The sequence below is a fragment of the Herpailurus yagouaroundi genome, unplaced genomic scaffold, assembly GCF_014898765.1.
Source record: "Herpailurus yagouaroundi ecotype Mexico unplaced genomic scaffold, PumYag 139, whole genome shotgun sequence".
In the NCBI taxonomy this organism is placed as follows: Eukaryota; Metazoa; Chordata; class Mammalia; order Carnivora; family Felidae; genus Herpailurus; species Herpailurus yagouaroundi.
The window spans coordinates 69,937,707-69,961,462 of NW_024412394.1; the positions used below are offsets into that span (position 1 = coordinate 69,937,707).

The 23,756-nt window shown below is 41.2% G+C and overlaps 1 protein-coding gene across 2 annotated transcripts in view; it reads right to left on the reverse strand.

Moving 5' to 3' along the window:
- Positions 1-23,756, reverse strand: part of LAMA4 (laminin subunit alpha 4) — a 146,032-nt gene that overhangs the window by 49,251 nt on the left and 73,025 nt on the right. For both annotated transcript variants that reach the window (XM_040474418.1, XM_040474417.1), the window contains 6 exons: positions 20,890-21,001; positions 17,595-17,762; positions 15,182-15,375; positions 10,648-10,764; positions 5,081-5,229; positions 483-624 (listed from right to left, as the gene is read on the reverse strand). In XM_040474418.1, the coding sequence (XP_040330352.1) occupies positions 483-624; positions 5,081-5,229; positions 10,648-10,764; positions 15,182-15,375; positions 17,595-17,762; positions 20,890-21,001 (882 nt within the window). The remainder of the gene's footprint in view (positions 1-482; positions 625-5,080; positions 5,230-10,647; positions 10,765-15,181; positions 15,376-17,594; positions 17,763-20,889; positions 21,002-23,756) is intronic.

Here is a 23,756-nt window from a genome sequence, read left to right on the forward strand (position 1 = left end):
AAATAGTTTTTGAGTTGAAAAAATGTGAATGTATGCATAAAGCAACTTCTCTATCAGCATGGGGTAATCTTAAATATGGTTTATTCAGGGACTGTGGTTTAAAAATGCTGTCAAAAAGACACTGGCATTTGCTGACAGGAGTATGGCACATCTTGAGCTACTGAAACCTTCATAACACAAATAAAATGCTGTTTTCTTAGTTTTCTTGCCCTTTCTGCCATTTGTATTACACCGGAAGCTCAAGAGATGACATTAGAAAACAGAAAACTCCTAAGCTGGGAAACGGCAGCATGTAAATGAACTTTAAAATAAGGGAATACTCGGGGTGTGTGTGTGTGTGTGTGTGTGTGTGTGTGTGTGTGTACCTGGCTGGTTCTGTTGGTGGAGCGTGCGACTCTGTCTTGGAGTTGTGAGTTCTAGCCCCATGTTGGGTGTAGAGATTACTTCAAAACAAAATCTTAAAAAAATAAGGGAACACTCACATCATAAATTCGGTCAGTGATGTTCAAAGCCAATTCTGCTGTGTCATTGGCTTCGCTAACATAATTGGCAATATTTTCATAGACATTTGAAGCGTCCAAAGCCTTCTGTACCAGCCCGTTCATATCTGAACTGTGCAAATTCCTGTAAAAGAAGAAACTCGTCCTTTTTCTCTTTCTTACTTTTTTGGGAAATGGGACCATTGTTATGGCTTGATTGGAATACTTCGGGGACCACAGGGACGTCCTTCCTGTTATTTAAAGTCACTTGGCTTGGAAAGGTTTTCCCGAGCTGCCTTTCCTAGGAGCACATCTTCTTTGCTTTCCTCTGCCTTTGGTGCCCCTAAGACTTTACCCCATTTTGGCTTCATGGAAGCTGTTTGCCTGGCAGTGGCCACAGGAAAAAAGAATGATGATTTAAATCAGCCCTCTGCACCTCTTCAAGCAACGGCTTCTTTATGTTGTGGCAGTCAGGCAGAGGAATGAACCCACAGTCCTCCCTCAACCTACTTACCCAAATCAGCGTTGTTACTTTCTACCCATAGAAGAAACCAAGGCTCTCAGAGAGGGTGCATAGCCACAGCGTGGTGTTAGGTCTTAGTTGCGCTCTATTTACTCAACCTTTTGTTCACTTTATAAAACATCATATTTTCCCTTTAAGAAGGGGAATGACACATACTGAGCATCTATATGCAGATACTGGGCTGGACTTGTTCTATATAGTACCTCTTTAATTCTTATCACACCCATGAAGTAGACATCGTTATTCCCTTTTTATAGAAGGAACCAGGATACAGGTTGTTATGACTTGTCTCACTCCTACGGCCCAGCTGCTTCTCTGAAGTGCAAAGCCCTACTCATGCCCGTTTCCTCCCTCGCCCCATACACCATGTTTTCTGCCTTTACCCCTTTCTGGACTCCTTAAGGTTCATCTAATATTTCTTGGGTACCCATCATGCAGAGGGCGCTCTCACATAGTGGCTGATAACGCTTCATGTCGCAGAGGATTGATGTGAGGTACAACAGGGACAAAATATGTGAAATGCTTGGTACCATGCCTGTCATCCAACAAACATCAGGGTTTATTATTATACCGGAACTATTTCTTGAACTGGAATTTCAAATTCTGAATATATTCATAGAATAATTCACTTTATTGACACTTTTTGCTCCATAATATAAGCACCGCTTTACTTCTGCAGCTCATCCTGAATCCTTTGTCTCTATTTTATTCCATTTTATTTATTTATTTTTATTTATTTATTTTTATTTTTTTATTTATTTTTATTTTTTTTTTTTATTTTTTATTTATTCATTTTTTTTGGGACAGAGAGAGACAGAGCATGAACGGGGGAGGGGCAGCGAGAGAGGGAGACACAGAATCGGAAACAGGCTCCAGGCTCTGAGCCATCAGCCCAGAGCCCGACGCGGGGCTCGAACTCACGGACTGCGAGATCGTGACCTGGCTGAAGTCGGACGCTTAACCGACTGCGCCACCCAGGCGCCCCTATTTATTTATTTTTAAAAAGAACTTTAAGTTTTTGATTTTATTTGTTTATTTGAGAGAGAGAGAGAGACAGCACGAGTGGAGGAGGGGCAGAGAGAGAAGGAGAGAGAGAATCCCAAGCAAGCTCTGTGCTGACAGTGCAGAGCCTGATGTGGGGCTTGAACTCATGAAACTGAGATCCTGGCTTGAACTGAAATGAAGAGTTGGATGCTTAACTGATTTGAGCCACCCAGGCGCCCCTCAGTTTTATTCAGTTTTAAATCCACCAGTGCCACATTTTCTCAGTTCATGGCTTAGTTCATGGCTAGTATCATTTTATTCATCAGTAACTTCCGGAAGATTCTCTGTGACCCAGTATGTGACATTGCAGATCCCACACTGGCTCACCACTTCCAACTGTCCTGACCTATTAAGCTGTGTGCTGTTTTGGGCTCAGAGTGACTTCTTCTGTATTGCTTTGGCTACTTTCCTCTCTTTTGTCCAAGGTCGTCATGACTCTTTCCTCTCCAGGAGGGCTGACTTATCCATTAGGCATAATAGAGCCCCACAAAGATATGTTCATTTTAATTTTTTTTTAATCAGAAGAACAATGAGGATACTAAAATGATTACATTAGTTTTTATAACAATGTTATCATGACATATAATTTTAAATATTTTTATGGAGGAAGGGGCCCACAGAGGCAAAAGTACCCAGGGCCCATGAAAGTCATAATGCAACTCTGCTCTGCGGAGGTAGTTCTAATCCAAATACTTGGCGCTTGTTCCTACCCATAAGCCCTTGTTCTTAGAAATGGCACAGAGTAAAATTAGCAAGTTTTAAAAGAAAGGGATAGAAAGAATAAAATGTTACAAGCATTCATTAATATTTTTAAATTGTGCTGGCTAGAATATTAAGATATAAGAAAGAGCTTGAAACAAAGCCTTTAGAGGTGCGTGGGTGGCTCAGTCGGTTAAGTGTCTGACTCTTTCTTTTTTTTAATTTTTTTTTAACGTTTATTTGTTATTGAGAGACAGAGAGACACAGAGCATGAGCAGGGGAGGGGCCGAGAGATGGAGAGACACAGAATCTGAAGCAGGCTCCAGGCTCTGAGCTGTCAGCACAGAGCCTGATGCGGGATTTGAACTCACAAACTGTGAGATCGTGACCTGAGCCGAAGTTGGACGCTTAACCAACTGAGCCACCCAGGCGCCCCAAGTGTCTGACTCTTGATTTCTGCTCAGGTCATGATCTTATGATTCATGGGCTCAAGCCCTGCATTGGGCTCTGTGCTGTCAGCACAGCTTGGGATTCTCTCTCTCCCTCTCTCTCTCTCTGCCCCTCCCCCTCTTGCTCTCTCTGTCTCTCTTTCAAAATAAATAAATAAACTTAAAAAAAAAAACAAAGTCTTTAATACTCTGTTTTCATTACTAGGCACAAAACAGGTACTGCATCAATACACAAAATAAAAATGTGCTTTTGAAATGGAAATTTCTTGATGAATTATGTTTATTTCTGTTTGAGGCACAAGAAGCAAATTATTGGGTCACCAGATAGATGATGAAGAATATTCACATTTTGAGGGGAGGACATCTAGAAATTTGGATGTTTCACTGAATATATTCAGTCTGAAATATCTTAAATGCAAAAGTGATTTCAGGGTGATTGATATTTCTGATCAGGTTTTCATGTAAAGCATGGGTAACTTACTTAGAATCATCCTAGAACACTGTTTCAGGGTGGCATTTAGTGAAAGCATGTGTTGGAACCCTATTAATAGGACATAGTCATTGAGATAAAGGGTAAAAGGAAAGTGAAGACAGGAGCGCCTGGGTGGCTCAGTCGTTAAGTGTCCGACTTTGGCTCAGGTCATGATCTCACAGTTTGTGAGTTCAAGCCCCGCACTGGGCTCTGTGCTGACAGCTCAGAGCCTGGAGTCTGCTTTTGTTATTCTGTGCCTCCCTCTCTCTGTGCTCCTTCCCTGCTTGTGCTCTCTCTCTCTCTCTCTCTCTCAAAAATAAATATTAAAAATTAAAAAAAAAGAAAAAAGAAAAATGAAGACAGCCATAGGAGGGAATCTCAAAAACAATGTTATTCCAATACAGCACATTATCCAAATAATATTGTATCCAAGCTCCATTTTATTGGCTTATCAAAATCACATTTACCGGAAGCATGATGCTAAGGTGGATACAATGCCATTTTGTACATGAAGATTTTACATAACATCTATTTCTCCCTCTCTCTCTCTCTCTCTCTCTCCTCTTTTTCCTTCAATTCTCAGAAGATTTGGAGGGATATTTGAAAATTTTGACAATCAGGAATAAAAAGGTAGTTTAAGTTTTGAACAAGAGTTAAATTGGTTCTTATTTTATCCATGACCTTTACTGATCCTTATTTCTAATTGCCAGATTTGTAGTCTTTCTCTATAATTATCTCATTATTTACCTATCATTTCAAGGTCATGAATTCAATTCCAGACTTTCAGTACATTTCAATTAACACTAATTGAGTGCCCAAAGGGTGTGGGGCTCTCTTCTAGATGCTGTGAGGAAAATTGGCAATTGATTTTCTCTTAATCAGGTGTTGAAATCAAACAGTTCCTGCTGGGCACTGTAGAATGTCCAGAGTATATATCAGAAGTCAGCTGTATTGCCAACTTCTAACCAGCTTTACTTAAGACCCTTGGGTGTGAAAGCTAATGCTGTCTGTGAAATAAATATGTGATGGTGGCAGAATTAGACCTTGTAGAGGGATCTAATTGGGACCTTGTGAAGGGACTTGATAATATTTTGTGCAGCAGTTATGTCCCTAATAAAAATGCCTTAGTTCCCCTATTAATAACTGTGGAACAGAACTGCCCCTCACAACACAGGGCTCTAATCCAACAGATTTTTTTTTTTTTTAATAAAAAACTCTCCCTAAAGCAATTGCAATAAACAATGGTTGGCTGGCTCTTAGACCGACCAACTAACAAACCTTCAAATGAACAAACAAACACAACCCCAAGCCCAATTTGCTAATCTGTATCCCAGTAATTCTGACATGTGGAATTGAATAAAAATGAGTTATTCACCCTATGTAGTTATTTGCATTTCTAAAACCAGGATATTACCTGCTCAATTCATCAGCCTCTTGTTGAAGGTTCTGGGCATGGTCGACGGCTTCTTGGACTAAATCATGACTAAGGTTACTTAGGTTGGAGAGCTTTCCTTGTAGTTCATTTTTGGCTCCGTCTATTTCCGCATAAATCCCTGATGCATTCTAAAGAAAATGTTTTAAAAAGTGAATTGTTGAACATAGAAGGACTTAAAATCTTTTTCCCTTGGAGCACCAAAAGATAATCTCTATTCCTCCTTATCATGAGGTTTAGTAAATTTCAGGCCGGGTCTATACGCGTCTAAAATACTTCAAGTAGACTTTTATCTTTTTCTCTTGCATCTTTAACTCTTTCTCTATGGATTGCTTCCCCCACTTTCAGACATGCTCTGCCTTCTCCCACCTGAAAACAAAACAAAATGAAGATAAACCAAAAAAACCCTCCATTACCCATACATCTCCCCAATGTTATTACCTTACTTTTCTATTCACCGTATAGTAAAATATCGTCAAAAAAGCGTTTATGTTAGCTGTCTCTATTTTATCACTTTTTAACTCACTCTTTAACCCACTCTAGTCTGGTTTTTACTTCACTGCTCCAAAAAAACAGAAATTAAACTAATGATATCTATGTTACTAAATCTAATGAGCATCATTCATTTTTTCCAAGTCACTCAAATAGTGATTCTAGACATTGTCACCATTCTTAAGCCATGAACTTTTCCTTTTTCCATCTCCAACTGATTCTAAGCAGATTACTTTATTTTCTTTTTTATTTAGAAGACATCAACTAACTGTAGCAGGGAATTTTTTTTTTTTTCTGTACTCCTGATGTTTCCTCCCTATGAAGGGAGCTCAGTCACTGAAACCTCAGACCTCTCCACCCCTTTCCTAATTCTGCTCCTAAGAAAGGGACTGGTTTATTTGATTGGTAAATTTTGGGGGGAATAACTGTGTAGTCTCTGTTCAACTCTACGCTCTGCCTCTTGGTAGCAAGCCTGAGTTTTCCTGTGTTTGTCCATAATGAAAGTTGTTCTGGGCAGAGCCCCCACGTGAACCTTCCTGCAATGTTGCCTGTCTGAGCGGGCAGTTCTGCCTAATTCTGGGATTGAGTATTAGCCACCCCAGTTGGCTAAGAGACCTAAAGCCATGTCCTCACCTTAGCTGCATCAGAAATGAAGGTGATGTTCTTGGGTCTCGTATTTACAATTTTATTTATTTTTCAACTCGTTTAGAACTTGGGAGCTGACAGAGGGTACTATTCTCCTCGGAGACTCCAATACCAACAAAGAAGAATCACAAACAACTCTTTGCCACCATCCGTCAGTCCCTTCCCCTCAAAGAAAACCCTATTATAGCTACATTTTTATGTACATCTTTCTCATATTTTAAGAGGAAAAGTGTTCCTTTTCTGTATTAAGGCATGCTGCCCTGTTTTCTCTTCTTCTTGCTCCCTAACTAGTGGCTCCTCTCATGTATAAACATGCCCAGTTAACCTCTCCCATTGAAAACAAACAAACAAAACCTATTCCTTGACTCTAGCTTCCCCTCCAGCTTCTTTTCTTTGTTGATGGAGTGCATTCCACAGAAATGGTTCTTGCCAAGGTCCCCAGTGTCAGACACCCTATTGCCAGATCCATTCGACACTTTCCTGCTTTATGTGCTGGATTTATTTCTGGTTTGTGACGGTGTTAGTCGTTGTCGTTCCCCCAAAACTCTCTCTTTCCTTAGCTTCTGTGACACTGTTCTCTCTTGGGTCTCCTTTTTCACTGTTCAGGAAGGAGACTTCAAAAGCTGGTGTTGCTCACGCTTGACTCAGACCTTTCCTCTATGAATAATCTAACTTAGCTCTGCCAGCCTAGTCTTTCAAGTCTTCTAACCCACTCTGCACCATCCTACAGGAATGGCCATCTTTCTATTAAGCAAATCTGCTCATGTTATTTTCCCTCTCAAAATCAGCCAATTGCTCTGCAGGAACACATTTGATTACTCAAGTGGCTTCATCAACTGATCCCTCCTCTTTCCAATCTCATCATTTCTCACCCGTCCCCACCCCATTATGTACCATGGTCAAACCTTGAGTAACCGATGCTTTAATGCTCCCTGATTTTTTTCTGGCCGCTCTACCTTTTCACATAATATTTTCTCTATCCAGGATAACTTTGCTTTCTTTTTTGTCTGACCCACCTGGAAAAGTTCTATGAATCCTTCGAGTTTTAGCTGAAATATCACTTCCTTTATGAAGCTACCCTTAATTTCTCCAGGATGAGTTCAGTGTTGTTATATATTTCTACTGTTCAAGTATCACACTACTATAATAATTTTGCATGATTATTCCACCCACCAGACTACATAATTGTGGAAGGCAAGATTTGTGTCTAATTTATTTTTGTATTCTCAGAATGTAGCATAGTTCTTAGCACAAAGGGTTTATTTCTGTGGAGACAGTATTAAGTCTCTAGCTATTTGGTAGATCATCTGGGGAACAACTTTGAAGAAAATTATATTTAGTTGTATAAGCAGAAAGAATACCATGGACATTCCACCTTTACTTATTAATTAATTAAATAAATATTCAGCATATGCCCACTGTGTGCCAGGCACTCTTTTAGGAGATAGAATGCATAACTATGAATATAGTCTCTGCTTTCAGGGAATTTACAACCTAGTGGGAATATATAGATTATAGATAAATGGTCAAATAATTGAACAAATTAATTTCAGAGAGTAAAAAGTATTTTGAATAAAATAGTATGAGTGGGATGGGTTGGAGAGTGATTGAAGGTAAAAACACCATTTGCATTGAATGTCACAAGGATGCTAGCCATTTGAAGATCTGGAGACAGCAGTTGCAAAGGTCCTGAGGTGAGGAAAAGTGTGGTGTGTTTGAAAAATAGAGCAGAGTTGGAGGGTGACAGAGAGGAGTGGATTGGAAGGTAGTGAGTGGGGAAGAGATACGTGGATTGAGGTAGAGTGATGGGTCAGAGTCAGGTCACTTAGGAACCATGGTAAAATGACCTTGTTTCTTACTCTAAGTTTCACTGGAGGTTTTTGTGTGGGAGAAATAATATTTTTAAGGGATTGTTCTGCTACTGAATGGAGACTGAGTCTTGAGGGGCAAGAGTGGAGGTAAATGAATAGGTAGGAGGCTCCTTTGGCAGTTCATGCTGGAGAGGAGGTAGCCTGGACTGCAGAGTAGAAGCAGCGAAGGGAGTGGTCAGAAACCAGGACTCCTTTTGGAGATAGGGTCAATGGGTCTTATCGAAATGGGAAGGAGGAGAGAGGAGAAATCAACAATGACTCTGGAGTTTTGATTTGAGCAAATGGGGTTGTACCGTTTACTGAGGTGGGGAAGAAGCAGGTTTTATTCAGAATGTGTTAAGTTTGATATGACTATTACACATCTAAGTGGTAGATAAAATCCCTGCGTTCTTACTAGAAAACTTTAAGTAAGCATTTGGATATGAGTCTGGAACTCAGTGGAAGTATGAAAGCTGGAGGTATAAATTGTGGGGTCATGCATATAATTGTTCTTTAAAGCCATGGGATTCAATGCAATCAGCTAGGGAGAAAGGGTAAGTATCAAAGAGGGCCCAGGACTGAGAATGGAGCCATTCAGTATCAAGAGCAGGGATGGACCAACAGCTCAGGGCCACGTACAGCTCGAGGCCTGTTTCTACACAGCTCCTAGCTAAGGACATTATCTAAATTTTTGAAGAGTTGTAAAAAATAAAAACAAACAAAAAATTAAAAAAAACCACACAGAAAAAAAGGGAGTGTGGTTATACGTGGCCTGCAGAGCCTAAAATAGGTAATACACAGAGGATGTGCAGAGGTGAAGCTAGCAGAGGAGGCTGGAAAAAAGTCTCCATGAGGTGGGAGGAGGACCAGGTGAGGGGGGAGGGTACTGGAGGAGCCAGGATGAAAACTCTGAGTGTTTAAATAAGGAGAAAATGTTAGTCAGCAAGGAGGCTAAGAATGCTGAGGAGGGAGAAGTAACCGTGGTTTTGGTTATGTTGAGTTCACTGATGACGTGGACAAGAACAGTCTCGGTGGAGGGGCGTGAAATCCCATTTGGAGTGGGTTGTGTACCGAAGGCAGCAGATGGCTGGAAGGTGGATATGCCAGCTATAAATGACTCTCGAGGTGTTTTGCTGTGAAGTTGAGCAGTGTAGAGTAATGAATGGGACAGAGATTAGAGGCATGCAGGCAAGGGCTTTCTTCTTTTAAAGGATGGGAAATACTTACACATGTTTCCATGTTGGCAGCAATGGTTCAGTAGAGAGTAAGAATGGGACCAAAGAGAAGAGAGAGGGCATACTTTCAGGGGGAAACCTGCGGCCCCGTGTTTGAGGTGGGGAAGGATGGGATTCAGAGCACAGGTGAGGAGATGAGACTTCAACAGGAGAAGGGATACTTCACTAATTATAGTAAGAAGGAAGGTAGATGTGTGCATAGAAATGCAGGTGGGCTGGTAGAACTGGGGAGAAAGATGAGGGAAATTCTCTTCTCTTTGTTCCTGTTTTTCAGTGAAGCATGAAGCAAATTCACCAGCCAGACTGATAGAAGGGAAGGTGAATTTTTCACTATGTTGGCTTCTCTGGTATGGCCATGATGCTGGGGATACTTGGGTTTACTGGGCTATGGGGATAGAATTCTCATGTGCGTACAGTAAGGGAAGAGGTGGATAAAGAAGTTAAGGCTGTTTGCAAATAATGATTATACAGTAGTCCCCCCTTCTCTACAGAGAATATATTCCAAGATCCTCAGTGGGTACCCAAATCTGTGAATGGTACCAAACCCTGTATATACTATGTTTTTCCTATGTGTATAAGCCTATGATAAAGTTTAGTTTATCAGTTAGGCTCAGTAAGAGTGTAATAATAATGAGTAATAATAAAATAGAACAATTATAACAATATACTCTAATAAAAATTGTGAGAATGTGGTCTCTCTCTAAAAATGTCTTATTGTACTGTACTCACCCTTCTTGTGATGATGTGAGATGATAAAACATCTATGTGATGAGATGAATCGAGGTGAATGAGGTAGGTATTGTGATGTAGCATTAGGCTATAGGAGGGATAAGCAGGGTGGGCTGGAGGAAAAGCTTGTTGGGCAGGAGAAGTTATGGGGGCCGGAGGTCTGAGAGCTGGTGGGCTCATCCATCTCAATTTTGGTGTCACCAAGGATAGTGATGGGAGTAGGGATGGAGAGGAAGACAGGGAGCTTGGCGCTGAAACAGTCGAAGAAGAATGAGATGGTGATCAGATGACTTTAAAATGATCTCCTTTCAGTAGCTAGGAGCCACAGGTGGCACTATTGAGCACTTGAAATATGGCTAATTCAATGGAGGAATTCCATTTTAATTTCTTTCATTTTTAGTCGTTTAAATTTAAACAGTCATATGTGGGTAGTGCCGCCATGCAGTGAGGGAAACTGAAAACTTCAGTCTCCTGATCCTACTTCTGTAACTCCAGTTAACTTGACAGATTTGAATTGGATTCCACTGTTGTTCTGTGACAATGAGCCGCTGTTCCGATCTGTTATAAATACAAACCTACAAGCCACATGCATCCCTACCTTTATTATATCATCAAGTTCTGAAAGGGTCAGACGGGGTGTTGTCAGAGAATCCAAAGACGTCTTCAGAGAAGCATTCACCCCTTCCATCTGTTCCCTCACTCTCTCGTGTTGTTTCTGTGGGAAGAAAGCGTAAGATACAGCAGAAGAGAAGGTCACTGTAGAGAAAGCATCAGGCAGAATGGTCAATGTCACCTTCTGTCTTTGTGCTCAGACAAATCTAGGTTCCTCTCATGGCCCCAAGACTTAATTGCTGAATAACTTTGGGGAATTCTACTCATGTCATGCTCCGTTTTTTTAATTTATAATATGGAGGTAACAAATGTAAGCACTTTGGGAGCTCTGAAGCACTTAGGTATGATTATTGCTCAAAACACCATCATCTCAAGGGGAGTGACCACTTCAGAGAGAGCCTTTGACTTTTTCTCCACAAATGTAAAAAGTGGGACACCGGATGCGGGAGTGCACAGAAGCTCTATATTCGCACTAAGTGGAAAATGAATTAATTCAGAAAGGCATTTCATGTGCTGACTTTGGGCCAGGCACGGATAGCTCATTTGGATAGTAATACAGCATATACAAAACAATCTTAAAGTCCTTAAAAAGATTTTTTTAAGTGGCCCTACTATGAAAGCATGAAATTGTGATCTTGCTTCCTGGCACTCTGAGCTCGTAATGTTAGATGCTCAGACTTTTTGAGGAGGGAAAATGGCCCAAGTGTTAATCTATTTTTTGATGAATGTTTTCATTTCTACCTTCGCTGTTGGGTTCTAGAAACAAGCATGTTGTGATTTTGAAGAAATATTAGATAGCCTCAAATGAGTCTGGAGTTTGAAAGCAACACAGAATGATACTTTAAGAGGGAAAAGTAAAAGACTCATTTTACAATCTGAGTAAAAAATGAGTCAAAGTTACTTTAGAAGTGGTAATTTGAATGGAGGTTGAAATATATGACTTATGGTATGATCCAAGATATCATGGGAATAATTACAGAAGCCCAGATATAGAAGGACACACTTCCTAAATTCATCTCAGTGTCTTCCGTGTTCCCTGCAGTCTTTTCTAATTTAGGGAAGGAAGATGGAAGCATCTTCTCCAAACACGTTGCAACAGGGGAAGATATAGGTCCAAGGACAGAAAAGAACCCCATTTGAACATCTTAATGCAAGAACCTTCCAAAATCAATTTCCCCTCGAAATCCACCAAGCTTAATACAGTGTGACTATCTGGGGTTAATTATTCTTGTCTCCACAGCAGCGGGAGTCACACAGCTCTATACAAAAGCAGTATCTTAACATAAGAGTATTATCTACTTGGCAATGAAATCATGCCATTTGCAGCAACGTGGATGGAACTGGAAATGAAATATGCTGAGTGAAATAAGTCAGTCAGAGAAGGACAGATAACATATGTTTTCACTCATATGTGGATCTTGAGAGACTTAACAGAAGACCATGGGGGAAGGGAGGGGGAAAATACAAACAGAGAGGGAGGGAGGCAAGCCACAAGAGACTTTTAAACACAGAGAACAAACTGAAGGTGGATGGGGAGGGGCTTGGGGGAGAGGGGAAATGTGTGATGGGCATTGAGGAGGGCACTTGTTGGGATGAGCACTGGGTGTTGTATGGAAGCCAATTTGATAATTAAATTTAAAAAATTGATTAATGCAAAAAAAAGAAAAAGAAAAAAAATAAAATAAGGGTATTAAGGTAGGTAAGGAAAGGAGGTGGAAAAGGTTGGTATTATTTAGCTCGTTCAGAGAGGTTTTCCTTCTGAGACCTGACACCTGTTGGAAGATCTTGTATCTGGTCCCCTTAAGGGAACGCAGGTAACACCCCGAAGTCAGAGCCAAACTTTAAAGCCTTGTGGTAACAGCACTGAGTGATAGGTTCATTTGCAGTAGTCAGAAAATGATCTTTCAAGTTAAGGGGTTTATCACTTATCAAATACTGTACTCATCATATACAGCCTTAGACAGAAATGAATAAACTTAGCTTTGAAACAAAGATGCTCCCACAGAAAGAAGGTCAATTTGAACAAAAGAGAGTTTTGAAAACTAATACTTATGAAAATGATACACAATTAGCACTATTAGGCATGCTCAATCTCCATTTCACATATGCAAAGAATAAAAAAAATCCTGATTCTTAAAAAAATGATAGAAAGAGTTCGGGGGGGGGGCAGAGCTTTGGTTAAGTTAATTGTGCTTTTTAAAATATAGAATCTTGGGGCGCCTGGGCGGCGCAGTCGGTTAAGCGTCCGACTTCAGCCAGGTCACGATCTCGCGGTCCGCGAGTTCGAGCCCCGCGTCGGGCTCTGGGCTGATGGCTCAGAGCCTGGAGCCTGTTTCCGATTCTGTGTCTCCCTCTCTCTCTGCCCCTCGCCCGTTCATGCTCTGTCTCTCTCTGTCTCAAAAATAAATAAACGTTGGAAAAAAAATTTTTTTTAAAATAAAATATAGAATCTTACATTCATCTGATGAAGATTTTTATTATTCCTAGTTGTGTGGCTACTGTTTGCACATATCAAAACGGTTAAAGTGTGTGGTTATTTTTGGTTTTGTAAAAAGATCAGAAATTTGGTGTGATTCTTTTCTAAGATGTGCTGTAGGTCTGACAGTGAAATGTGAAATTGCAATACTTAAGTATAGTAGGGAAGACAGATCCGTTAACGGCTGATCGCAGTACAGAAACGGGAATGTCACAAGGTTTGTCATGGGATTGCTGAAGAAAGCATCTGCTAACTTGGGGATAGGGAGTAGGCCTCCTGGAGGAGGTGCCTGGGACTATCCAGGCAAAAGAGAAAGGAAAAAGAAATCCATTCCAGGCAGATGGGATTACTGGGAGTGTGATGTTGCCTGCACTGAACACATCAGGCAGGGACACAACAAAAGGCAAGGCCAAGGAGGCTGGCAAGGGTCGATCAGAGATGGTTCCTCATGGCATGTGAAGGACCATAGACTGTCCTATAGGACAGTGTCTCAAATGTTCTTAACCATAACCCACAGTAAAAAATGAATGTTTTGTTGCAACACTAAAGCAGAAATGTGATGAAACCAGACTTCCCTATACATGAGGTGCTTTGATATTTTCTATTCTGTTCTTTCCATTCCATTCCATTCCATTCCATCCATTCTCCTTTTTTTTTTTTTTTTGGTCTTTTTAAAAAATGCTTGTTGTTATTTGTTATTTGTTATAGTTGTTATTCAACTATACTTCAACTTTTAAAAAAGAGCTGGTTACAACCCTCCAAACTCATTTTATGATCACTCAGTGGTTTACAAGCTGAAGCATCAAAGGCACTGCTATGGGTCAGGAGGAGAAAATGAAGGGTTTTAACAAGAGCAAGTGGTGACCCCCAGGACTGTAATGGAGGTGGCTGATCAGTATGGGTGGGGAGGGTGGGTGGGAAGGGAGAAAGAATGGGAGGGAGAAAGGGAGAGGCTATTTTGGTTGCTATCTTGACCATTATTGTTCTAAAAGATATTGACTCAGGGATTCCTCCTATTAGAAAATGGTGGTGACAAGTGTAATTAACTTGTTTTTTTTTCAGTTTTTATTTATTAAGTAATCTCTACACCCACTGTGGGGCTCGAACTCATGACCCCAAGATCAAGAGTCACATGCTCTTCTGACTGAGCCAGCCAGAGATGCCCCAAGGGAAATTCACTTTTATTTAGGAAAATGTTCAGTGACTTACTGAGAGATGGTGATGACTGAAAATCAGGGCGGAGAGCCTCAGTTAAGTTGGTTTCGAAGACAATAAAAATAAACACAACTGAATTAATGAATTTGCTCACAGTTGCTTCCTATTTTTTGACATTGTTATTTTACTCTCATCTGTATAAGTCTGTCCAAAGATACACACATCTCCCTATCAGAGGATGGCCCCTCTCGATCGTGGTGGCTGTGAGTGCCTGCATTGCTTGCAACAGCCGTGACCACCACCAGATCTAAGCCCCCTAAGGTGGGCATGCACAAATCCTGCCCCCCATAGGGATCCTGGCCTTTGCAAGCTGTGGCTATGTCTGGGAATTTCTCTCACCTCTTTGTATCTGCATGACCTTTGGCTTGAATTAGATTCCGTATCTGTGTGCATACCGACTAGCCAGGCTGTGCAATGTGCTTATCTCGCCTTTCCAGAAATTATACATACCCTCCTAGGCACATGTTTCTGAGTTGCTTTGATGTTCTAGTGCTCTCAGTTTAAAAAAGGAAAAACAGGCAAGCATAGGACTAGCACATTGGTTACTCACTTGCAAGAACAACGTACCCATACACATTGACACAGGCACCAAGAACAACTACATTCTTACTGGTGCGAAAGCGAAACAATTAGAATGATTTCAACTTGATTTTAGGTGCACACGCTTACATTAGCAAGTTAAAGCGGCAAAACATGGACAAATCTTTTAAAGCTTGAATATCTGAATGTACCAATATTTTACAAAAACCGCGAGCCAACTGTCCCTCCTTGTTGTAACTTTGTGTCATATGTGTCTGAAATGCATTTACGGGTGGAACGTCCACCGTACCTCGAGGTCCCGCTGCCTGGCTGCTGTGGCTCTGTTCATGTCTTCGGCGTCCCTGACGCGGTCAAGAGCCTGGTCAAGTGATTCCTGGAGGTCTGACAACTTAGCATTGTGGTCATCCAGCTGCTCCAGCACAACAGGAAACAGGGAGCGAGTATCATTGTACAGCCGCTGCCAGTTCTCAGCTTGGTTCAGCACTGGCAAGACATGGACACAGAAACTCAGTCTGGGCTTCTCCTGTCTCCTCTCATTCCATCCAGCATTCAGCAAAGACGCAAACTTGTCAGGCCATGCCTTCCTTAGCAATAGAGACTGAAGCTCTTGTTCGCAAAACTAGCCCCATGTCCTATACTGGAAGAAAGAAATCCTATTTTGTAGGATTGAGAGCCCCTGGATGGCAGTCGGCCAAAAAAAAAAAAAAAAAAAAAAAAAAGAGTTTGGTTCGTTTTCCCATCGAGATGATGATTTATGTGGAAACTGTGTTGTTATTATACTGTGTTTATTATTACCCAGGTTGTTAGTAATTTTACCATATAAAAGGGTTTGAATGTACCATAGTTTCACTATTAAAAATAACCCAAATTATCTTGTCTGTTACCGACAAGTGATGTTCACAGCCGCTCATTTTCTGTATTCTCTCCAGGCAAGTGCTTTTACTTAGCTTCTTTAGGTCAAACCTAAACCGTTACTTTGGTAATGAAGAGTTACCGTTGACTTTGTGGTAGGAAGGTTGAATGACAAGGATATATTCTTAAATTCTGTATATGTCTTAATTCTCTGATCAAGGTAGTATGCATTGACTACGTGCCTTAATGCGATTTTCCCTCCAGGGAGTATCAGTCTGTCTCTTGGAGGTCTTGTATTTTCTTTCATCCGTGTGAGCACGAGATGCCAGTTCATAGCTGAGCAAAGAGAGTGGTTAAAAACGCATCCACGAGGTTGGAAGGTGGCTAAGTGGGGGATGTGGTTGGTTCCATTTCCCCAGGGCAGACTCGTTAAAATTCCCAAACAGGCAAGAAATGTGGAAGCATCCGTCTATGACCTTAGATCTCCAGCCTTCCTGAGTGCTGCCTTCATCCTGACCCAGAAATGGGGCTCGAGGTTCGTCTTGAGTTCTTACTGTTTAAGACTTAATACGTTTGCTATGGTAATATGCCTTTACGTGAAGAATGTTCCTCTTCTCAAATATTCGTAATAATTGGCAGCAGAACTTGCTAGTAATGATCATAGGAAAATAACCCAGCGCAGGTGTTCTTAACCCTTTTTTTGGGCCATGGGGCTCTTTGCAATCTAGTGAAAGCTTCAGACCCCCTCTTATAATGTATTTAAAAATGAATAAAGTAAAATACATAGACTTAAAAAGAAGACCGATATATTAAAAAACAAATTGGCACTATAAGAACACATATGCCTCTTCTATTTTGAATTACTGCTAAACTTAATGTTGTGAGATAAAAACAACAGCTAGTATCTGATACCCAAATCCACGGCTTCTCTTGTTGATTGTGTAGATTAAAATGGACACAAATTCTTTGCAACTCTCCCCATCGAGAGTGGAGTCTATTTCCTCACACCCTAAGTCTGGACTGGTCTGGGCCAGTAGGATAGATATGACATCTTTGAGTTCCACTCTTGCCTTCCTGGAAGGCTCCTGCTAAATGAGTGAGGCTGGGCTAGTCTCCTTGAGGGTAAGACACTATAAGGGGGGGGAGGCCCAGCCATCTGCCCCTAAGGGCCAGGACATATGAGTGAGCCCAGCTCCTGCTACCTCGAGCAGAGATGAGCTGTCCAGGTTGAATTAAGCTCATACTGGAAGCCTATGAAGTCATGAACAAATAAATGGTTATTGTTTTACAAGAATATGTTTGGGACGAGTTGTTAGTCATTGATAACTGATAGAGTAACCAAGTCATAGGTTCGCTAATACTACTGTTGTGTGTTGCCTACATTCATCATTAAAGGAAATGTGAAAACTCGGAGGCTGAAAGCCTAAAAGTCATTCACCAGACTTCAGAATGTCAGTGTTGCTGGGCTTCTAGCTTTACTGCCTTCTCAATAAGATTCCTTTTATTGTTGTTCTGAAAACTGGTTCCCCTTAGCTTTTCTTCCCCTGTTTTATATGTTTCCACCAACTGTTAAGTCCCTATTTCTTCCTCTCAGGAGTTAAAGGTCTATAGATTCTGTGTGAGATCTCAACTGTCTTTCAAAACCTCGAGGTTGGGCTTGAGTCTAAAACTCTCGGTCATTTAGTTAAGTTGTCCTAAATGAGTCCCTGAGGCCATGGACAAGTTCTAAATAGCTCCAAATATTGGGAATTGCTTGCTTTGACCAAATGTTCCCTTGCGGCTCAATGTCCTCTCTTGGACCCACAAAGGAAGCAAACATGTGCTGTGTGCCAGGAGTTGAATACACCTACGTTCCTGGGCTTCATCTGCTTCCTCGTCCACTAGCTCCCGCTGCATGAGGAATGGTTGACGGCGTCTGATCTCCTCAAGCATCTTCTGGGCCAACACCATCTTCTCAGAGATTTCCTCAGAGCTAAGTTCCTGTTCCTCCCCATAATAGAGCATCTTGTTGTTGATCTCTGAAAGGAAGGACACAGTGAGAAAAGAAAGCAGGGTGGGGTGTCTGGGCATTTTACAGTGATGCCACTGAAAACATGGAGGGAGGGCAAAGGGCAGGGCTGATCCCCAAATGGAAAGAGGGTATCATTCAAAGACTGTTCTGATGTTCATGCTGCAAACACTGGTGGCAGCATTGGAATTCGCCATATATTCCAAGGAGAAGTAAAACTTGAGGAAACGATTCTGCCTCCCCCCATTTGGTGTCTTCAGAATGGGAATGGGATTAATACAAAGCCTTTCCTGACTGCAGCTGTGTCTGGTTTCCATGGTAATTCCTGAACGTTACTATGTAAGGCACACAAACCTGGGGTCTTTGATCAACCTTTTGAATAAAATATATAACTTGGAGAAAATTATCTGAGGTATCTCCTGTCATATGTAGGATGTGTTAGAGGTATTAATTATATTTCAGCCAAAGATCTGACCAAAGCTCTAAATCAAAATAAAAGCATATTGATAGTTGTTCAAATGGGTCTTTCAGATTATTCTACAGACCAGATATAAAGTAGAGGTTGGTTTTAGTGTGATGTGAGTTTTCGTTTATTAATATATATTAATAATTAATCTATCTATCTATCATCTATCTATCTATCTATCTATCTATCTATCTATTTTTGCAATAGCTATTTGCCTTCTGTAGTATGACTGTTTTTCGAGATTGGGCCATTTTGATTCCGTGTCATTTTCACTCCACTTCCGTACATAAGTAAGATATCGGATGGAGAATTTTAGAACCGAAGAGACTGCTGACGCTCAGAGAGATTAGATAAGTTGTCTAAATCCCAGCAGTGCTGAGTTGTTCTCTGATTTTCTCTTCCTACTACATATGATCAGATGAAAGTTATGTAATTGCCACCTTGTCCGTATGACAGGTCTGGGAGGAAGCATTTTATCTTCCTGGCATAAGTGAAATTGTGTGTCTGTGGTTTACTGTGATGTATGCGGCTGGCCAGACAAGAAGGGTAAACAAACACTGGTGTCACATAAATCATACCAGATACGGGCTTCTATTTTATATGGATAATAGCTTGAAGGTCACCAGTAATTTTTTTACAGACGGTTGGGAATAAGGAATGACACGCTATTGATACTGTGTCACATTCCTGAATTCCAAAGGAAAGGAGATAAATGGGGTAAGGGGTTTTTTAACACTATAAATATTACTGAGAAAGTTACAGGGAAAACCAAGATATGCTAGAAACGAAACTTATGAAGGGATTAAACATTTACTTTTCAAGTGAAATCTATAATATTAACTCTGGAAATAAACTAAACATGGATTTTTTTTCCCCCACCCTCAGATCTAACACTTCCAGGGCTGACTCGTTTGGCATTTTGATCCAAATATTACATTTACAATTCTGGCCTGTTTTATTTTAGCCACGTCTGGAATAGATTAGAAAAAGGAAATGCAGGCAATGACATTTTTTGCCTTGGTCTTTGGAGACTATTCATACACTATTTTTAAAAAAATGTTAATGTTTATTTATTTTTGAGAGAGAGAGAGAGAGAGAGAGCATGACAAGGGAAGGGCAGAGAGAGAGGGAGACACAGAATCTGAAGTAGGCTCCAGGCTCTGAGCTGTCAGCACAGAGCCCGATGCGGGGCTCGAACTCACAGACCGCGAGATCATGACCTGAGCCAAAGCTGGACGCTCAACCGACTGAGCCACCCAGGTGCCCCTTCATACATTATTTTTAAAAGGTGAACTGATGGCAGTTATTGTTTCCCATTTACACTTTTGTATTTTTTTCATCTTTTCTTGTGCTTACAGGGTCAAATAGAGGGCTTAGATTCCTTCCAAATGAAACACGTTAGAATAAAAATTTTATAACAGCAAATGTGAATTATTTTCTCTGAATGGCTTACTAGAATGCTGGCTTTACTTGCTGCCTAGAGGGGCATTTATTTCTTAATTAGATGAGGTCAGCTAATCCAGGCTCAATCCGACTTTTTGAAAAAAAATCAATGGTAGCTCTAAAATGTTATAGGAAAAAAATATTTTATTGGTAGGTGCAAAAGCATGAGTCAGTGAGGATGGGAGTGAGGGCTGCCTGAAATGCGTGCCATTCATTTTTATTATGTATTGTAGGAAATACAGCAAATGTCTAATCTTGGCTCCATTCATCCCTTTGCCTGGAGTATGTTCCCTATACCTCAGGGTAAAGATATGACCCTCTCACTGTGGGTTCCTTTTCTGCCACTGCGCTTGGTGTTGTCATCTAGCTCTTAATACATAGGATAAAAGCTATGGAGGCACACAAATACTGTATCTTAGCAGACTGTAACCCAAGGAAAGTCTCTTTATTTTGGAACAAGTGAGAGCGCCTGTTTTCTGTTGATAAATTGAAGGCTGGCTTTCAATGGGCTATTAAGATGGTTTTCAAAATACTGCCCGCACTTATCAGAAGTTAGCACAAATAAGTAATCCTCTAAGAGGGAAGGTAAAATCTGCCACTGCGTTTTAGGCCGAAGAAATGTCACACGTCCCCTCCAGACTTCTCTTCTGAACTGGGGATCAGAGCATGTTGCCTCCCTGGTCCTTGGGAAATGGGATCATCGAGACAGTTTAGGACAGTTTGGATTAGTGCAATTTGCTGTCACTCTAAAGGTGATGTTTTTTGCTGCGGATAGTTGAGAAAAACATGACTCCTACTCAAGACTCCATAGCATTCCGTTTCTTGTGCTGGAAAGGTATTCTGGCATTCCACTTTAGTGAAATGCCTGGAAAGGGAATGATTCTATACATTTATTCTTGACAGCTAACAGATAGTAAGTAGGGATAGTACTCAGAAATCCTAGCGAACAAACTGGATGACTATATATGTGTGTGTGTGTGTGTGTGTGTGTGTGTGTGTATATATATATATATATATATATATACACACACACACTATAAATATACTATATACTATAGTATGCATACCATATGCATACACTATAAATCCATACATATTTCCTTACATAGAGCTCTCTAACAAGTTACTGGCACATAGTAAGCACTATCAGTAGCCATTGTTTTTGTTGTAGTTTAACAACACGAATGATTCCTCGACATTAAGCTGCACCAGAAGAGAATATATTTACCTTTAATTTTATCCCTCATATCATGAGCTTGCTCCACAAGCTGCGTGGCGTGGTTGATGGTATCCATGCTTTCCTTCTGAGCCAGTTCGCCCCTTCTTGAGGCTTGACTTTCCTACAAAGAATCCATATAAACACCAGCTTAAATTTATGAGAAGGGAATGTTGTGTATGTGCGCATAGCAGTGGGTGGGCATAATGCATTCCACAAACATAAATTTCCTTGGCATGTGGAGCTTCTATAACATATAAAATGGTCCCAGAAATCATGCATGAATGTGATGTGATGACCAGCTTTAGAACTGCAGAATGCTATAAAATCAGCCGTATTCCTACGCCATCAGTCACAGTTGGGTCCAAACCAATCACCTTTCATATGTAATTTACTCTTTGAATTTTTACTGTATCTCAGGATTCCAGACTAGGAAATTACCCGTGTCTGCTGATCAATTTGACATTGTGCTGATGGAAGAGCTTAAAGTTTCAAAGGGGAAATCGTTGAGAAAGTAGGCAGACCTTGAAATGCTTCGTGCGTCTAGGGGCTCCTGGGTGGTCCCACCAGAGCTGACACTGATTTACCACAGAGATTTAAAGGATTATGCTGACTGGGCTCAATGCTGTTTTCAGTGCTGCATTCCAAATTCCCATCAACACTGATGCCACTTGGGTACAAATAACCACTCAGGCAGATCCTGGCTCAGAGTGAATTAGACTCTTTCCTGAGAAGCGGACTCCATTCTCTCCGCCAGGGAGCTTCTGTTTCAGAGCTCCCATGTAGTAGTTGTCCAAATGAAATCCGAACTCAAATGTGGCTTCTGAAAGCGCATGTGGGTGTGTAAGTGTATGTGCATGTTTCTGTGTGTGTCAGGACAGAAGCTGATCTAAGAAATGGTTTAAGGGCAGGACACTGGCCTGTATGCACAGCATTGGGGATGTGTACTGTGTATATCCCTTTGGCATTAGGAAGACTGACTCACGGGTTATATTTAAGGGGGGAAGGAGTTCTCTGATCTGACACTTGGCGGATGCCTATTGGCCTCATTTGGTGGTCTTTCGGCGCAGTTCTATTACAAAGTGCTGTCGTGTCTGAGTGGACTGCGTGGTCTGTCCCACTGCACAGGTTCCCCGGGCCAGGGAAGCGCCCGTTTCAAACTTTTTTCCTCTCACCCAGTGTTCTAGCCAGAGGGTTGTGCCATGATTTGACCTGAAATGCTTTGGCTTTCTAGGCATAACCAACCCACATAAGTGGCCCTTAGTCAAGGAAGAGAAATGCAGAAGTGGTGTCATAGCAAACACGTGCCCTGGAGGTTTTTTTTCAAGCAAGTCCGGAATCCCTTCCACATAAAGCCCCCGATAGAGCAGTAGTGCAACCATCAGACCCTTCCCGAAACAGTGGGCTTTCTGAATGGACACTACATTCTGAGTCATTGCATACCTTCCTCCAATGCCTGTCTTCTTCTTGCCTCATTCTAATGCTTTCCAGAAACACAACATCTGTGGTCATTTAAAAATCATGTGATGCAGGGACACCTGGGGGGCTTAGCTCATTGAGCGCCCGACTTCAGCTAAGGCCATGATCTCACAGATCATGGGTTCAAGCCCTGCTTGGGGCCCTGTGCTAACAGTTCAGAGCATGGAGCCTGTTTCGGATTCTGTGTCTCCCTCTCTCTCTGCCCTCCCCCACTCGCACTCTGTCTCTCTGTCTCTCTCAAACATAAATAAACATTAAAAAATTATATGATGCAGAAAATAAAATCAATCTTATTCTTGATGTCACGCTTCCTGCTTTTAAAAAGTATGGACACAAACCTTGAAAACATCTAGAAATTTTTTAAAAATCTAGTTGATTTTTGATCCAGTTCAAATTATATTTGCAAAACACAACACTTATATCTTTTACTTTGGTTTCATCCTTCAAAGAAAAAGGCCTATTGTAATTACTGTGTTCATTTAACTTATTTCTTGATATGGAAACTTTGAAGTGAAACAAGGAAAGGCAGCTGGGGGGTGGGGTGTGAATACTGCTAAGAAAATTTCTTTCTGACAAACACTAGAGGGCGCTTAGTAACACTATATAAGAAAAGTGGTTAAGCAATGTCTGTGACTTTACACAGCAAACTTACTGGCTATGATAGAAGTCATGCCTTATTGGAAAGATTTATGTTTTTCTGTAACTTTGCTTACGGATGAAAAATAAAAATAACGGTATTGGCACATGGTAAAACCAGCGTACCTTGCTTTAAGAAAAGCCAAAATTAAAAAATTAACTCACAACTATAAACTAGTTGATGGTTTACATTACAAATAGATTAATCATTTACTTACCCCAACAGCAAATTCTCCCTGTACATATTTGGTATAAAAAGTGGCAAAGGGGCACCTGGATGGCTCAGTTGGTGAAGCGTCTGACTTTGGCTCAGGTCATCATCTTACAGTTCGTGAGTTCAAACCCTGCCTTGGGCTGTGTGCCATCAGCACAGAGCCCGCTTCAGATCCTCTGTCTCCCTCTCTTTACCCCTCCCCTGCTTGGGCTCTCTCTCTCAAAAATAAATAAACTTTAAAAAAAATTGTTTAAGTGACAAGATCTTTTTGATAATACAGTGCATATGAAGGGTAGTGTACCTAGATGACTGATATTTTAAAAATCAACCAGACTAGGGGCGCCTGGGTGGCGCAGTCGGTTAAGCGTCCGACTTCAGCCAGGTCACGATCTCGCGGTCCGGGAGTTCGAGCCCCACGTCAGGCTCTGGGCTGATGGCTCGGAGCCTGGAGCCTGTTTCCGATTCTGTGTCTCCCTCTCTCTCTGCCCCTCCCCCATTCATGCTCTGTCTCTCTCTGTCCCAAAAATAAATAAACGTTGAAAAAAAAAAA